Source organism: Larimichthys crocea, chromosome XV, assembly GCF_000972845.2.
Source record: "Larimichthys crocea isolate SSNF chromosome XV, L_crocea_2.0, whole genome shotgun sequence".
NCBI lineage: Eukaryota > Metazoa > Chordata > Actinopteri > Sciaenidae > Larimichthys > Larimichthys crocea.
The window spans coordinates 24,073,042-24,088,283 of NC_040025.1; the positions used below are offsets into that span (position 1 = coordinate 24,073,042).

Sequence of the window (15,242 nt, forward strand, 5' to 3'; positions counted from 1 at the left end):
GAGTCAGGCACGCTTAGCTAGGAGAGCTTGTCCTGTAGCAGAGCTGGGATGATGGTGTTGAAGGAAGAGCTGAAATCCACAAACAGGATCCTGGTGCAGGTTCCAGGGTAGTCCAGGTGCTGGGTTAGGGTTGTTATAGAATTTTCTATGATGTTTGACAAATTACAAATGGGTTATTTATTTATTTTTCTTTAATCCATGCTGTCTGCATTTAGGCTGGTTACAAAGTCTGGAGCAGTTCTGGGTGGCAGACCTGACCTTCTCTACCACCCTGCTGGGACAGTTCTTGGAGGACATGGAGGCGTATGCAGAGGTGAAGTTTTATACTATGAAGGCCACACGGAGTGTTTCTCCAGCTTCTCCTGTTACAAACCATGACAACAAATTGTACAATTGTTAAAAAAAAAAAACGCAGTATTTTTCATACTATTTGAATTGAAGCAAATCTACAGTTTTCATTTGTGGCAGAGGAAAGACTTAATTATTTGAACTAGATTTCTTGAAGTACCATGTGTTTGTCCTCTTCAGTATATTCTGCAACATAGAACTGATGATTGTTTTTGTCTAAGATGTTACTGAGTCTTTGTTCTGTTTAGGATCTGAACCATGTGGTGTCAGGTGAAGTGCTGGATGAAGACATCCCCCCTCCCTCAGTGTCACTGCCCAAGCTGGCAGCTCTGCTGAGGGTTTTTAGTACAGTGGTCCGCAGCATTGGAGAGAGGTTCAACCCCTTCAGAGGACCACCCATTACAGAGGTCTACGTCACCGATGTAAGAGAAACACTGAGGAGAACCTGACTGTTGGCTGAGTAGTGTTAATATTCTAAAAGATACAATGAATAGCAGATCTAGTCAACTCATTAAGGATAGCAGTATGAGAAGAGGTCGTTGAAGAGATGTGGTGGGAGGACATGTCAGACATGGAAGTCTGTCTCTCTCTCTATCTCTCTCTCTGTAGATGGATGGATGGATGGATGGATGGATGGATGGATGGATGGATGGATAGATAGATATCTCTAGAGAGAGAGACACACACACTACCAGTCAAAAGTTTGGACACACCTTCTCATTTAATGTTTTTTCTTTGTTTTCATGACTATTTACATTGTAGATTCTCACTGAAGACATCACAGCTATGAATGAACACATATGGAATAATGTAGTGAACATAAAAGTGTGAAATTACTTCAACTAGATTCTTCAAAATAGCCACCCTTTGCTTTGATTACTGCTTGGCACACTCTTGGCATTCTCACGATGAGCTTCATGATGTAGTCACCTGAAATGGTTTTCCAACAGTCTTGAAATAGTTCCCAGAGATGTTGAGCACTTGTTGGTCCTTTTGCCTTCACTCTGCGGTCCATATCATCCGAAACCATCTCGATTGGGTTTAGGTCAGGTCACTGTGGAGGCCAGGTCATCTGTTGCAGCACTTCATCACTCTCCTTCTTGGTCAAATAGCCCGTACACAGCCTGGAGGTGTGTTTGGGATCATTGTCCTGTTGAAAAATAAATGATGGTCCAACTAAATGCAAACTGGACGGGATGGCATGTCGCTACGGGATGCTGTGGTAGCCATGCTGGTTCAGTGTGCCTTCAGTTTTGAATAAATCCCCAACAGTGTCACCAGCAAAGCACCCCCCACACTATCACGCCTCCTCTTCCATGCTTCACGGCGGGAACCATGCATGTAGAGAGCATCCGTTCACCTTTTCTGCGTTGCACAAGGACACAGTGGGTGGAACCAAAGATCTCAAATTTGGACTCCTCAGAGCAAAGCACTTTTCCATTGGTCTAATGTCCATTCCTTGTGCTTCTTAGCCCAAACAAATCTCTTCTGCTTGTTGCATTTCCTTAGCAGTGGTTTCTTAGCAGGTTTCCCAACCCCATTAAGAAGGCAAGATATTCCACAAATTAACCCTGACAAGGCATACCTCTGAAGTGAAGACCATTTTAGATGACTACATAATGAAGCTCATTGCAAGAATGCCAAGCAGTAATCAAAGCAAAGGGTGGCTATTATGAATAATCTAAAATATAAGACATGTTTTGAGTAATTTCACACTTTTTTGTCCACTACATAATTCCATGTGTTAATTCATAGCTTTGATGTCCTCAGTGAGAATCTGCAATGTAAATAGTCATGAAAATAAAGAAAAACCATTAAATGAGAAGGTGTGTCCAAACTTTTGACTGGTAGAGGATGGATGGATGGATGGATGGATGGATAGATGGATAGATAGATAGATATCTAAAAAAAAACGCCTACGTGTCTTCTTTGCTGTAAACAAATGATTACATGAGAAAACAATGATTACAAGAGAGTTTCCCTGCTGCCACTTTGACCATTGTAGTATGGAATGTACTCAACTAGGACACCCTTTTTTGTCTTTTTCTCAGGTTCTGAACCGGGTTCTGGCCTGTGTGACCACGGCAAAGCAGGTTCAGTTTTCCGAGGCAGTTCTCACAGCAGGAAATGAGTGTGTGGGTGTGTTGCTGGCCAGTGTGGAGCCCTGTGGTCAGCTGATGGAGGCTGTCCTAGCCTATGGTCTGGACCAGCTGGACTGCTGCCGGGCCTGTGGCTCCGACTACAATCTGGCAGTGCTCAGCCTTCTCACTCTGGTACAGTAACTTTTTTTTCCCGCACTTTGCTCTAAACCACAGTGTTCATCTTCATCAACTGATGGTGGCACAGCCAACCAAATCTTCTTCCAGTTACTCACTCTTAAGCGTGATATACAAAGTGTAATGGAGCATCTAGTTGTTTGCCCTGTCTTTGCTTAGAAGGACTCATACCTGCATTAACGTGTCCTGGTGATTCGATGTGGACAGCTCTCAGAATATCAGTTCACACTATGTCACCGCATGCATCTTCAGTGACCATCATCTCACTTTAGCACTCAATATGCAAATAAGCACGTACATAGTTTTTATTTACGAAGACGATGGAAGGTTTGGGGCAATTTCTTAAAATAAACATTATTTTGTTTTCATTCTAATCAGTTTCAATGGAGATACACAGAAAACAGTCCGTCACAGCAAGTAGATTCATATGTAATGGAACCCAGTTCACTACTCCAGCAAGTAGCTTGAGCCTTAGTAATGACCTACATTTCCAATAACCCAAAAACAAAATTTCTCTGCAGTCATGAAACTGTTTATTCTGTGGGTGCTACACACAAATGTCTAACAACTCCATAAACCCAGAATATTCATTAAAGAAAGCTGGAATTTGAATTCAGATGTATTTCTTTATTAAAGTTGACTTCCAGTGGACTATATTTCTTTACATATAATATATTTTCAGGATGTGACAGTGTGGAGATGGAGTAATATTTTTAGTGATGAGTCAGCTGTGCTGTCATGCTGATTTGAGCACATTGTGAATGTCTAGATGACCGATCAAATTGCTTGGTTGGACCTACTAGTTATATAATTGTGATCAGATCACCTGAGACGCATTTTAATGCAGGTGTAAACAAGGCCGTATTTATTTAATTGGATCAGCAGGACACGGATGTACAATTCCAGCTTTATTGCTCTTTTTTTCTTTCTCAACATGTTTTGACTCTACATTTGATTTCAGATAGTGGACCAGATCAACACAAAGCTTCCAGTGTCCTTTGTTGAGAAATTATTGGCACCGGACTCCCAGCTGCTGAAGCTGCGCTTTCATCGAGAGAAAGAGGTTTGTAGGTGTTTCTTTATTCATTTCAAACCTTATTATACTCTCTTACCCTTTCATCATAAATCCCACAACCATGGAATGAGAAGTGTGTGCTCTCATTTCAATGGTCAAGTGTGGATAAATGGTTAGCAGTTATTACAACAGTAGTTGTTACTCTGTTGGCTGCTACATGACTGTTGTAACAACCTCTGCTCTTCTGGAAAGACTTTTTATGGAAGAATGATCTTATCTTTATTCAAGAGCATGATTTCTCCTTCTCATGCTCAGATTTACTCTCCTCATGCTCACATTTTGTGCTCGCACTCAGATTTCTGCTGCTTTCTTTCAAAATGTGTGCTTGAACTCAAAAATCACATGCTTGTGCTCACATTTCTTTTTCTTGGACACAAACATTTTGCTCACACTCAAATATGTCCTGCGCGCTCAGATCTAAAGTCTACACTCTCAGATCTGAAGTCTGCACGCTCAGATCTATAGTCTACGCTCTCAGATCTGAAGTCTGCATGCTCAGATCTAAAGTCTACGCTCTCAGATCTGAAGTCTGCACGCTCAGATCTGAAGTCTACGCTCTCAGATCTGAAGTCTGCACGCTCAGATCTAAAGTCTACGCTCTCAGATCTAAAGTCTGCGCACTCAGATCTAAAGTCTGTGTGCTCAAATCTAATGTGCTCTCACTCAGAACAAGCACGTCCTCTCAGGTTGAAGTGTCTGCTCAGACTGAATGATGAATAAATCTCTGCGTGTAAAATGGTGTTTTACCAGCCAATAAGGAGACAGCTAGTCATGCTCTCAAACTGAAAATCTACGCTCTTAAATAAAGATAGGATAATTCTTCCATACTTTTCACCTGAGTTTGTGACGTGGCTGCAGGAACTTGCTCTGATTTAGCCACAAAAACAATGCTGAGGTCAGCCACTAAGGTTGGCTGATAAGGCCTGGAACTAGTTGTTATGGTTTATCACAAAATGTTGTTTGGGTTTGAGGTCAGTGCTGTGTGCACGCCATTCAACTTCTTCCTCCATATTGAGGGAAATGCACAGAAGCATTGTCACTGTTGATACATTACATGATTGTGGCAGCAGAAAGTGCTCATACTAAGAATATTATTGTGCTTTATACTGAAGCATTGAGATGTCCTAGACCAAACGTGCACTTTAAAGTCTAACAGAAGGATTAAACTGTTACTTAATACTTTAGGTTGGGTTAAATGTGAAAAAACAAACTGTGTCCACAGGTTATCTCAGCTGTTCATGGTGTGTACCAGGCCCTGCTGAGCTTGAAAAATATCCCAACACTGGAGGCAGCTTATAAAATGGTGTTGGGTGAGATGGCATGTGCTTTGTCCAGCCTGATGGAACCTCTTGAACCCAGTGATAAGGCCTCAGCACCTGGCGGCCCCTGCCCCAGCATACAGCACCCTGCTTTTGCCTCCCTCACCCTTCCCCAGGAAAAAGCCCAGTTCATCCTTATCTTCAACCTCAGCACCCTCACCACCATTGGCAACACCAAGAACTCTCTCATTGGGGTGAGTGCCACTGTGCTTTTCTATACTGCTGATCACCAAATAGCACACTGAATAAAAACTGAATGAATTAGTGGGAGCAATGAACATTCAAACTCACCTAGGTCTGGACTGAACATTTTTCAAGCTGCAGCCAAGTCATATTCCCCATTTTCAATTTGTGAAAGATGTTACAGGTAATGTTTCCTGACACGTGCTAAAAAAATAAGATAAGATTTCCAGCCCCACTGCTCTGATAACCATGTTGTCTAATGCAGACATCAAGTTTAAAAAACGACACAGTTCTACAGCAGGATGCTTTAAAGAGCTGTTCTGTTCACACTTTTAATCTTTTGCCAAGATTGTCTCAAGTTATAAATAATCAACCATCTACAGACCATCCATCTACATCTTCTTCTCATAATTATCATCAACATTATTGTTGTTATTATTATCATCATCATTATTATTATTATTATTATTAATAATAATAATAATAATAATAATAATAATAATAATAATAATAATAATTTTGTTATAATAATTTCCTGTGAGCCTCTTATCAGACAAACAGCACCAGGACTAAATAACACTACTAACCTCTGTCAAGTCTGAATGACGGAAATTGAGTAACGAGGCTGTTGTAGAAATGTAGAAAGTACAGATAATTGTGTGAAAATGTAAGGAGTAGAAGTAAAAAAATAACTCCAGTAGAAGTATAGAAGATGAAGAAGTATAGATACCCAAAACTTCTACTTAAGTAAGGTAACAAGGTATTTGTACTTGTACACCTTTGTCGTTGACTGAAACTGTTTCACACTCTGTTTTTTCTGTGTTCAGATGTGGGCGTTGTCTCCTACCGTCTTTGCTCTGCTCAGTCACAACCTGATGCTGGTTCACTCTGAGTTAGCAGTCTACTACCCTGCCATCCAGTATGCTGTGCTCTACACCCTGTACTCCCACTGCACAAGGTAATACACACCCCTGCACTGTGAGCAACAGCACTGCTGTCCACTATAGCATTCAGAATTTTCCACACCTAGTGGACAAAGTGGCCTTAATCTATGTCTGCCCTTTATCAATTCAAACTGTCCCTCAGTCTAAATTATGGCTGTAGAAAGTCCTCAAAACCTGTCAGCATTTTTCTCCTGGATTTTCTCCATGTTACAAAAAATATAACCACACACACCAAATTCTCTTTGTCAACCAAATATTTTTTTTCTGATTGTGTGTAATCAGAAGAACACATAATATCTAATCTAATAAAAACTGTGTCCTAAATTTAAAGAAGACATTTCTGTCTGTTAAAGTGATGATGATTTGGTGTCGTTCAGAGATATCTTTTATGTTTCATGTGGCTTTATTCAGACATGACAAAACATTTATGGAATGAGTTGCAAGTTTGTGCAATATTTGGCAAGAAAAGAGTTGGAGAGATGGATATGTGTCTTGTACTGCGTCCTGCGATCATTCCTTCTCCTTCCGGCTTTTCCCTTCAGGGGTCGCCACAGCGAATCAGTTGCCTCCATCTAACCCTGTCTTCTGCATCCTCTCCTCTCACACCAACTACCTTCATGTCCTCTTTCACTGCATCCATAAACCTCCTCTTTGGTCTTCCTCTAGGGCTCCTGTCTGGCAGTTCAAAACTCAGCATCCTTCTACCAATATATTCACTCTCTCCTCTGGACATGTCCGAACCATCTCAGTCTGGCCTCTCTGACTTTATCTCCAAAACCTCTAACATGTGCTGTCCCTCTGATGTACTCATTGCGTCCTGCGATCATTGAAATACATTATTATTCCAATTTTTTTAATAAACTATGAACACCACACCTGTGCTGTGCCACGTTGAAAAGGGGATCTGGACAGACTTTATGGAGTTACTCTGGTGATCAAACTTTTTTAATTCATATTTAATCTAAAGCACATTAGAATGGTAAATAGTGAGATATTTTCCATCACTGCTGTGTAATAATATTTAGTTTTTATTCATATTTGTCATAGGATAAGGATTGCTGTGACACGTAAATTGATGTAATCTCTGCATGTTACTCTCCCTGAAATGAATGAACTTGACTTCCTAGATTACTTATGACTAATGATACACAGTTAATAATCATTGAGAAATAAAAAAATTAAAATTTTAGTTTAATTTTAATTTGAACTACATCATTACTGTATATCATTTCATTCTTTGGAGATAAAGACTTTAAATCTCGCTGCTGCCTTGAAAGAAGCTTTTGAGTGTGCGTAGCAGTTGTACTGCGAGAGAGTTTGCAGAGCAGCACTTTGTTTATCTAAAATATGACACTTTAAAATCATGGCCAAGGTTTTTTTTTTTGTTTGTTTTTTTGTTTTTTACCTGCAGCAGTTCTTTGGGGAAATCCAGCAGTATTTTCATAATTCGTCCCAGCCAGGCAGCCATACATGTCAGTTTTTCAGGGTTTAATGAATCACAATCAAAGTGTGTTAATTCAGTGCGCCTCTCACTCTTCTTAACTAGCTTTGTGTCTCTTTTGTTTGTTTATCCAGACATGATCATTTCATCTCATCCAGCCTGTCGTCATCCTCTCCCTCCTTGTTTGATGGTGCTGTCATCAGCACTGTGACCACAGCAACAAAGAAACACTTCAGCACGCTGCTAAGCCTTCTGGGAGGTCTGTTGGTGAAGGAGCACCTCTACCCTGAGGCCAGGTAATATACAAGTTATTTTCTAGTCCATGAAGTCTAGGTAAGGTTGGATGATGTTAGATTTACAAAAATGACAAATGAATGTATGACAAAATATCTTTTTAGAGGAATTAAAATAATTAACCAGGCCACAAATGTTATACAAATGCTAATGAGATTTTGTGTTGGTGTGTCAGGAGGCTGCTGCTGACCTGGGCTCAGGAAATCTCTGTGCTGATGAAGAAGTCAGACACCTATAGCCCCCTCTTCTCCCTGCCCTCCTTCAACAAGTTCTGTAGGGGGCTATTGGCTAATGGTGAGCCCAACATGTTCAGCATGTCCAACTTGTGTTTTGTGCATGGATTGTCACAGATTTCCAGATCAGTAATGTTGCTGTTGAATGTTTTTCCTCTGGAAAGGTCTTAATGAAGATCAAGGTATCTGCCTTCAGACCTGCCACAGCCTACAGGTCCTCTCTTCATCTCTGTCCACTGAGCTGCTGCAAAGGTGAACATCAGAGTCTAGACCATCATCACTATTTAAAATGTGATCTGTATAGGAGTCATGTTTTCCTGTTGTACTGTACTTTGCTGCAGATATTGGGAAAATTATGACTGCTGCAGGCTCTCCTTTTAAGTTCAAATGTGTGTGTGTCTGTCTGTGTGTAGATGTGTGGATGTGTGCAGAGTTCAGCTGGTCCACTCAGCAGTGAGGGTGAGGCAGGCCTATGGCAAGCTGCTCAGGACAATCCCCCTTGATGTGGCTTTAAGGTAAGACTTGTTGTACTTGATTTCGTAACATGGAGACAAATCAAGAGACAAAACTAGAATTCTAGGACTGAACCTTTAATTCAATTGACTGAATTAATATTCAGATTGACGGAGGTAGAAAGTCAATTATTATCCCAATTTATATAAATAAATAAATAAATGTGTGTGATTTGTTTGTCCACAGTAACCACAGCCACCCAGAGATGAGGGAGATTTCCTTGGCCATCCGCCACCACATGAACCGAGCACCAAGTAGCACCTTCCATCCCCAGGACTTCAGCGACCTCATCAGCTTCATCTTATATGGAGTCCTGCACCGTGGAGGGTACCTGTCAGACACTCTGTCTTTCCACATGAAAAATGGCCCTGCTAGAGGGTGCTAGATTCTGATTGTTTCTGAATGCTACATTTTTAGAGTTTCTTACCTTTACAGCATTCAGAGTTTGAATGCTAACAGTATGAATGAAGCTTTGAGAAGCTCCAGCCCTGGTGATGGATTGTAGTTGGATTAGGGCTGCTCGATTATGGAAAAAATCAATATCACGATTATTTTGGTCAATATTGAAATCACGATTATTCAAACGATTAATTTTGAGTTTCACAATGCATTTATTCAGCATTTCTCTCTCTCTCTCAAAAAACACTTTGTTCTTGATTCTTTATGAAAAATATTCAAATTGAAAATAAATTTTGGCTACAAATATGCACTTTACAGCTGTTTTGCAATGTATAAAGCATTAAATCAATAAAATAAATATACTTTATGGAACATTAAATAAGGCATAGAAAAACATAAATGTATTCAAAATGAACTATGGATCCAGCTGCTCTGCAAATTCTCTATTTATAGAACAAAATAAATATAATAAGCATCAGTAAGCAATAAGCATCTTCTTGAAACCCTCACCCTCGACTGTATTAATGGGTTGCATATCTTTAGCTAAGAAATATCCAATGGCAGCTGTTAGGCCCCGTTTACATGTACAGAGAGACATTTCCCTTCATTTGTACCGATCTTTTACACGCAAACGGTGAATTCGCCTCTGAAAACGAATCGAGTTTTAGGCAGCAGATGCGCCAAAAGTGCGACCAATGTTTACCTTTCGCTATGATGATGATCATGGAAGCAAGCCGCCCATAGGCTTGGCGTAGTTATAATGGCGCTCGATGGCGTGGTTGCGATGCGGGTTGATGTAAACGAAAACTTTTTTGAAAACGATGCTATGTGCACGATATTATTTTGGAAAACGGAGGGATGGAAATATTCGTTTCTCACATACCCAGCTATGTGTAAACGTAGCCTAATGTCTTGTGCCTCTCCGAACTTGTCGGATAAGGAGTCGCATTAAACAACGTGTCTGTGATCGATGACTGAGTTTGCGTTGACGTCTTGCTGGTTGTGGCACTGGCTTTGTCTTTTTGTTTCTTTATTAATTCGTCGTGAGTGACTTTGTGCTTTTGTTTGAGATGGTTGAATAAATTTGTAGTGTTACCAAGAGGAGCAGCTATTACCTTGTAGCAAATCTTGCACATTATGTGCTGCTGCTTCTCGTCGGATTCTTCTCATTCGCTTTCAATCTCACTCACTGTTTTTGAACACCAAACGACACACCTCCTCACTCTTAAGCTGCGTGAGGGAGTATGGGCTGTCCTGTTAGTCAGCTGGGCCGCGTGAAAAGGAATGTATTGCGCATGCGCGTCTCTCAGAACTTGTGTAATGAAAAGTGGAAAATAAATCGTTTAAACTCGATTATATGATTTTTGAGATCGTTTGACAACAAAATCGAAATTGTGATCAAAATTTGATTAATTGCACAGCCCTAAGTTGGATAGATGGTGTTTGACCACATGAAAGTGCAGAACAGAGATTCTATGAAAACGCATGAATAATAACAGGTGTAAATTGACTATGACTTTCTAAGCCTCATAATTCTGTATTCACAGTAAGGATCCGTGGCTGGAGCGCCTGTACTACAGCTGCCAGCGGCTGGAGAAGCGAGATGGCCGAGGAGGTGCAGATGGCAGCAGGCCAGGTGTTTTGCCACGGGCGCTGTTGAAAACCGAGGCAGTGTTGTGGCAGTGGGCAGTGTGGGAGGCTGCACAGTTCACTGTACTGTCCAAACTCAGAACGCCGCTGGGCAGAGCTCAGGACACCTTCCAGACCATTGAAGGTAAACAGAGTAGATCCAGGTTTGGTTCACAGTGGTGATGACGTTTTTGTTTTCAAGCCTTTTTTGCACCTTGACTGCTTTTTGTATAGTGGCACACGTGTCAGGTACGTATTTTCTATGTGTAGTAGGCAATTACTAAACTGAAATGTTATTTAAATGTTCACAGATAATAGAGAGATGTTAGGAAACCATTAGAGAGAGAAAGATAGGGAATAACATTCCACAAATGTCCAAGTTTGTACATGAACAGAGATGTTCCAATTCATAGCTGGTACCTTAAGCTCTAGGCCACAAGTACCCAAGCTCATTCTAAACTCATTATTTTTCTACTGTATCCATGTTTCAGGTATGATCCGCAGCCTGGCTGCACACTGTCTGAACCCAGACCAGGATGTTGGAGCATGGGCTGGGGTTGGAGGTGATGGGGATGGTCACCACTCCAATCAGCTCCGCCTTGCTCTGCTGCTTCAGTATCTAGAGAACCTGGAGAAGCTCATGTACAATGCCTACGAAGGCTGTGCCAATGCTCTCACTGCCCCCCCAAAGGTGTGCAAAGAAAAGCTTCTGCTTCTACTGCTGGTTAAATTATGTGCTGAAACCAAGGACAACCAAACCACAGTTTAAATAGCAGCCGTTAAAATGACAACCACATACCTTTTAATAATAATGATCCGTCTCTTTATCTCAGGGCATCAGGACATTTTTCTACACCAACCGTCAGACATGCCAGGACTGGCTGACCAGGATCCGTCTAGCACTGATGAGGGTCGGTCTTCTCTCTGGCCAACCAGCAGTAACTATTCGCCATGGCTTTGACCTGCTGACAGAGATTAAGAACAGCAACACCCAGGTGAGTGCAAATCCACGGTTAGTGAAGCTTTCAGGTGAGTAACCTACACTCCTCTGTAGCTTTTATGTCAGAATCTGAATCAAGTTTCAAGTGTGCACGTTCTTAGTGTAACTTTAGTATGTGGTTATTTGAATATAGTACTAATGTAGTTAGATGATAGCATGGTTTGGTTTGCTTGTCAGGGTCCAGAGCTGGAGGTTCCTCTGACTTTGCTTGTGGAGGCTCTGTGTGAGCTGCATTGTCCTGAGGCAATCCATGGCCTGGCAGCCTGGAGCCACTTTACCACTGGCAGGAGTCTGGGCTGGCTGTCGTCAGTGGCTCTGCAGGCTGAGGGACGGTAAGTAATACTGCCTTAATCAGTTATCCTTACAACTCATTAACTAATCATCCGCCTCTGAGTGTCTGTGGTTCATGTATTTGGTTGTCCTCTAGGTTTGAAAAGGCAGCTCTGGAGTATCAAGATCAACTGTCTGCAGTTACAGGGATGGACTGCAGCGTCAAAAGCTTTGAATGCTGTCTGCTCAAATTCTCCAGCAACTCAAGCAGCCCCAAACACACCAGCAACGGTAACCAGCAAATATTTACATTTAATAAATTCTAGCTGCCATACATTAAAATATCCTATATTTGTACTTCAGTTATGTCTAAATTATAGGTCTGACTTTAGATTTTGATACAAAGATGAACTTTTGAGGATGAGAGATGTACGATTTGTAACTAATATTAATCTAAAATGTGGCAGAAACATGATGGTATCTATCATGGAGCTCTCATCTAATACCTGCATCCTATCAGTTAGTTTGAAGATGGATTAAAAGAAATTATATTCACGAATAATGCAGAGATGCTAGTTCTACATCCACGACAGAAAGTGAAGTCCTTCAAAAGAACCTGATTAAAGTAACATGTTGTTGATTGACAAAGTCGGTGGAGTCATCTAATCAAGCCATCTAACACTGTATTGAAGACCACTGTCACTGAAAACTTCAGTTCCTGGTATCTATTATCAGGTAGATGTGGGAGATCTTTTACAGTATGCTTTGGTGTATTACTGTGAAGACTGAACAGCAGTACTATGATCTCCAGTGCTGATCTGCTTTACAAAGTTTTTGTTTGTTCCTCTGAACAGGTGACAGCAGGAAGACTGTGCTGCTGAAGTCTAGTGAGTGCTCTCCTGAGGTCATCAACTTCCTGGCCAACAAAGCGTGTCAGTGTTATGTGGCACTCTGTGATTGGGCATCTGTTAAGGAGTGGCAGGCCACCGTCCATGGCCTCAAACAGAATTCCACCAATCCAGTCAGCATAAACCTTAGGACAGATTTCAACTACATCCAGGCTCTGAGCTGCTTCGAGGAGGGAGATCTGACAGAGTGTGGAACTCAGCTGGAGCTGCTGCCCGGAGAGGACTATAGCTTGCTCTCCAGCAGTAAGGACAAGCTGGGTGAGTGTGTCATCGGACAGAGTAGAACATCTTTAAAAAAATATTTTTTTCTTATGTTTTATAAGTCTTTTATTTCAATAAAAACACTCAAATGTCATTGTGTTTAAAAGAAATTCTATTCTAATTTTTAATGTGGTGAAATTCTGACCATCAGCAGCTACAGAACTGGGTTCTAGATAAGTTTGATCATGTATACATGATCAAGTTGTGCACGAGCAAGTGAAGTTCAGTTTTCTTCAAACTATTCAACCTCAATAATTGTGTCCGTGTGCATGGCAGATCTGAAGAGGCTTCTGCCTTCCATGAGTCCAGACCCAACTGAGCTGCAGAGAGCCATCGAGGTGCAGCTACTACGCAGTGCTGTTAGTGCCATGACGAAAGCCAATCAACAGCAGGAACAGAGGACCACAGCCAATCCAGAGTCAGTGTTATTGTGACCCTGTCATGGTTGTAGAGGTGTACTGAAAATGGAAACCAGTATCAGGTCATATAGGTCTCAGGTTTCCCTATGGGTTGGGTTATTATTAAACAGACTGAGCTATGGTTTTTGTTTTTGATGCAATGTCATGGAAATGTGGTGGTAATGGCTCACAATTTCAAAATCTGTCTCGCCTGGAAACACACTACATGTAATCATATGTATTACATATATTCACAGTTGTCTTATTAAGTCATGTGATGTTACAGTACATTGGTGCGATGCCTAAAACAGACTGGACGGATCTGCTTGGGTCCTCTTCGCCTGTCCACTCTCACTCAGTCTGATGCCCTGCCAACCCTGCCCATCCTGCAGCTCCACTGCACTGCCACCCTGGAGAACACACTCACTGGACAAGAAGTATGTACACTCCCACTTTCTATTGAACTGTATGTAATAATATCAATGGAATGTTTCTATGGCTTAATTTATTGATTTCTAAAAATGTTGGTTTGGACACCTGAGAATACTCAGGACACTAACACTGTTGACTGATGAAGGCTTATGTTTTATGTATTGTGTTCTCTGCAGGACTGTATGATTCCTCTGTGCAGTGAGGCTCTGACTTCTTGTAAGCAACAGGATGTCCAGCCTTTCCTTCAGGCCCTCAGATACACCATGTTCCAGAGACAGCTCCTGCACAAAGTCAAAGGTAATTATCATTGACAAGTTACAATACCTGAGCCTACAATACCTGAGAGTTTTGCACCCTTGTGACTACTTGCTTTTTTTTTTTTTAAAAGATGACATATTTGTAACGATGCATGATTAAAATAAACACCTCTACTTTTCGTGTCCAGGTTACTCTTCCTCCATCGATGGCCATCTAATGGAACTTTGTCTGACTGCTGTCAAATTTGCCCGGAAAAAAGGCAACATTGCCCTGGCGTCCCGCCTGCTCAGTCAATGCAGTGATGAGACGCAGGAGGAGGAGCAGCAGGACGAGCTGAGCCAGGCATTCAAGTGTCTCACCCTCGAGGGCACTCTTGGGGAAAAATGGGGACCAGAGCTGAAGATAGAAAAAGCCAAAGTCCTGAGAACTGCAGGTGAGGAACAGGAGAAAAAGCTGGTAACTTCCAACACCAGAGCAGCTTTAACACAACCACAGGAACAGACGTACTTACCACAATGTTGTGAAAGATAACTAACAATTTCATGGTGAATATGTCTCAGCTTACAGGGAATGAACCTGCATGCTTTAGCACACACCAAACGTAATGATGCACAACACTTGTTGAAATTTTCAAATGTCAGCAAACGGACATAAAGACTGATCCCGGCTGACACGTTTGCTGCCAGGTGTCTGTTTCTCTCTTATCTTCTGTAGTTACTTGCATAACTGCAGTTTTCTAAGTAACAAGTGTAAATGGAATGTCTACAGGGTGACCTCATCAGATGCTCATTTTGTAATCTTCCAGCCAGGATAGCCTGGAACCAAGCGTGTCAGTGTCAGAGTCAAGTTTCAAGTGTGCACGTTCTTAGTTTGTAACTTTAGTTAGTAAAGTCAGCCATATTAATAGTATATGGTTATTTGAATATAGTACTATGTCAGAGAGGGTGCACCACGTTAGCTGCAGCTATGGTGCCAAGCAGAGTTTATTCATTTTGAAGCTACTCTGTACATGTGTGTGCTATTGCTAACCTGGCTTAGCTAGTGTTGTGACCTCCAGGTGA

At 41.5% G+C, this 15,242-nt stretch overlaps 1 protein-coding gene across 7 annotated transcripts in view; it reads left to right on the forward strand.

Moving 5' to 3' along the window:
• smg1 (SMG1 nonsense mediated mRNA decay associated PI3K related kinase) overlaps positions 1–15,242 on the forward strand; it is a 57,786-nt gene that overhangs the window by 22,559 nt on the left and 19,985 nt on the right. For all 7 annotated transcript variants that reach the window (XM_027288697.1, XM_019270681.2, XM_019270678.2 and 4 more), the window contains exons 9-29: positions 216–313; positions 597–770; positions 2,400–2,621; positions 3,586–3,687; positions 4,922–5,212; positions 6,029–6,159; positions 7,721–7,882; positions 8,056–8,174; positions 8,278–8,365; positions 8,527–8,628; positions 8,813–8,953; positions 10,573–10,799; positions 11,146–11,345; positions 11,488–11,649; positions 11,832–11,986; positions 12,082–12,215; positions 12,779–13,090; positions 13,370–13,511; positions 13,778–13,928; positions 14,100–14,220; positions 14,369–14,614. In XM_027288697.1, the coding sequence (XP_027144498.1) occupies positions 216–313; positions 597–770; positions 2,400–2,621; positions 3,586–3,687; positions 4,922–5,212; positions 6,029–6,159; positions 7,721–7,882; positions 8,056–8,174; positions 8,278–8,365; positions 8,527–8,628; positions 8,813–8,953; positions 10,573–10,799; positions 11,146–11,345; positions 11,488–11,649; positions 11,832–11,986; positions 12,082–12,215; positions 12,779–13,090; positions 13,370–13,511; positions 13,778–13,928; positions 14,100–14,220; positions 14,369–14,614 (3,480 nt within the window). The remainder of the gene's footprint in view (positions 1–215; positions 314–596; positions 771–2,399; positions 2,622–3,585; positions 3,688–4,921; positions 5,213–6,028; positions 6,160–7,720; positions 7,883–8,055; positions 8,175–8,277; positions 8,366–8,526; positions 8,629–8,812; positions 8,954–10,572; positions 10,800–11,145; positions 11,346–11,487; positions 11,650–11,831; positions 11,987–12,081; positions 12,216–12,778; positions 13,091–13,369; positions 13,512–13,777; positions 13,929–14,099; positions 14,221–14,368; positions 14,615–15,242) is intronic.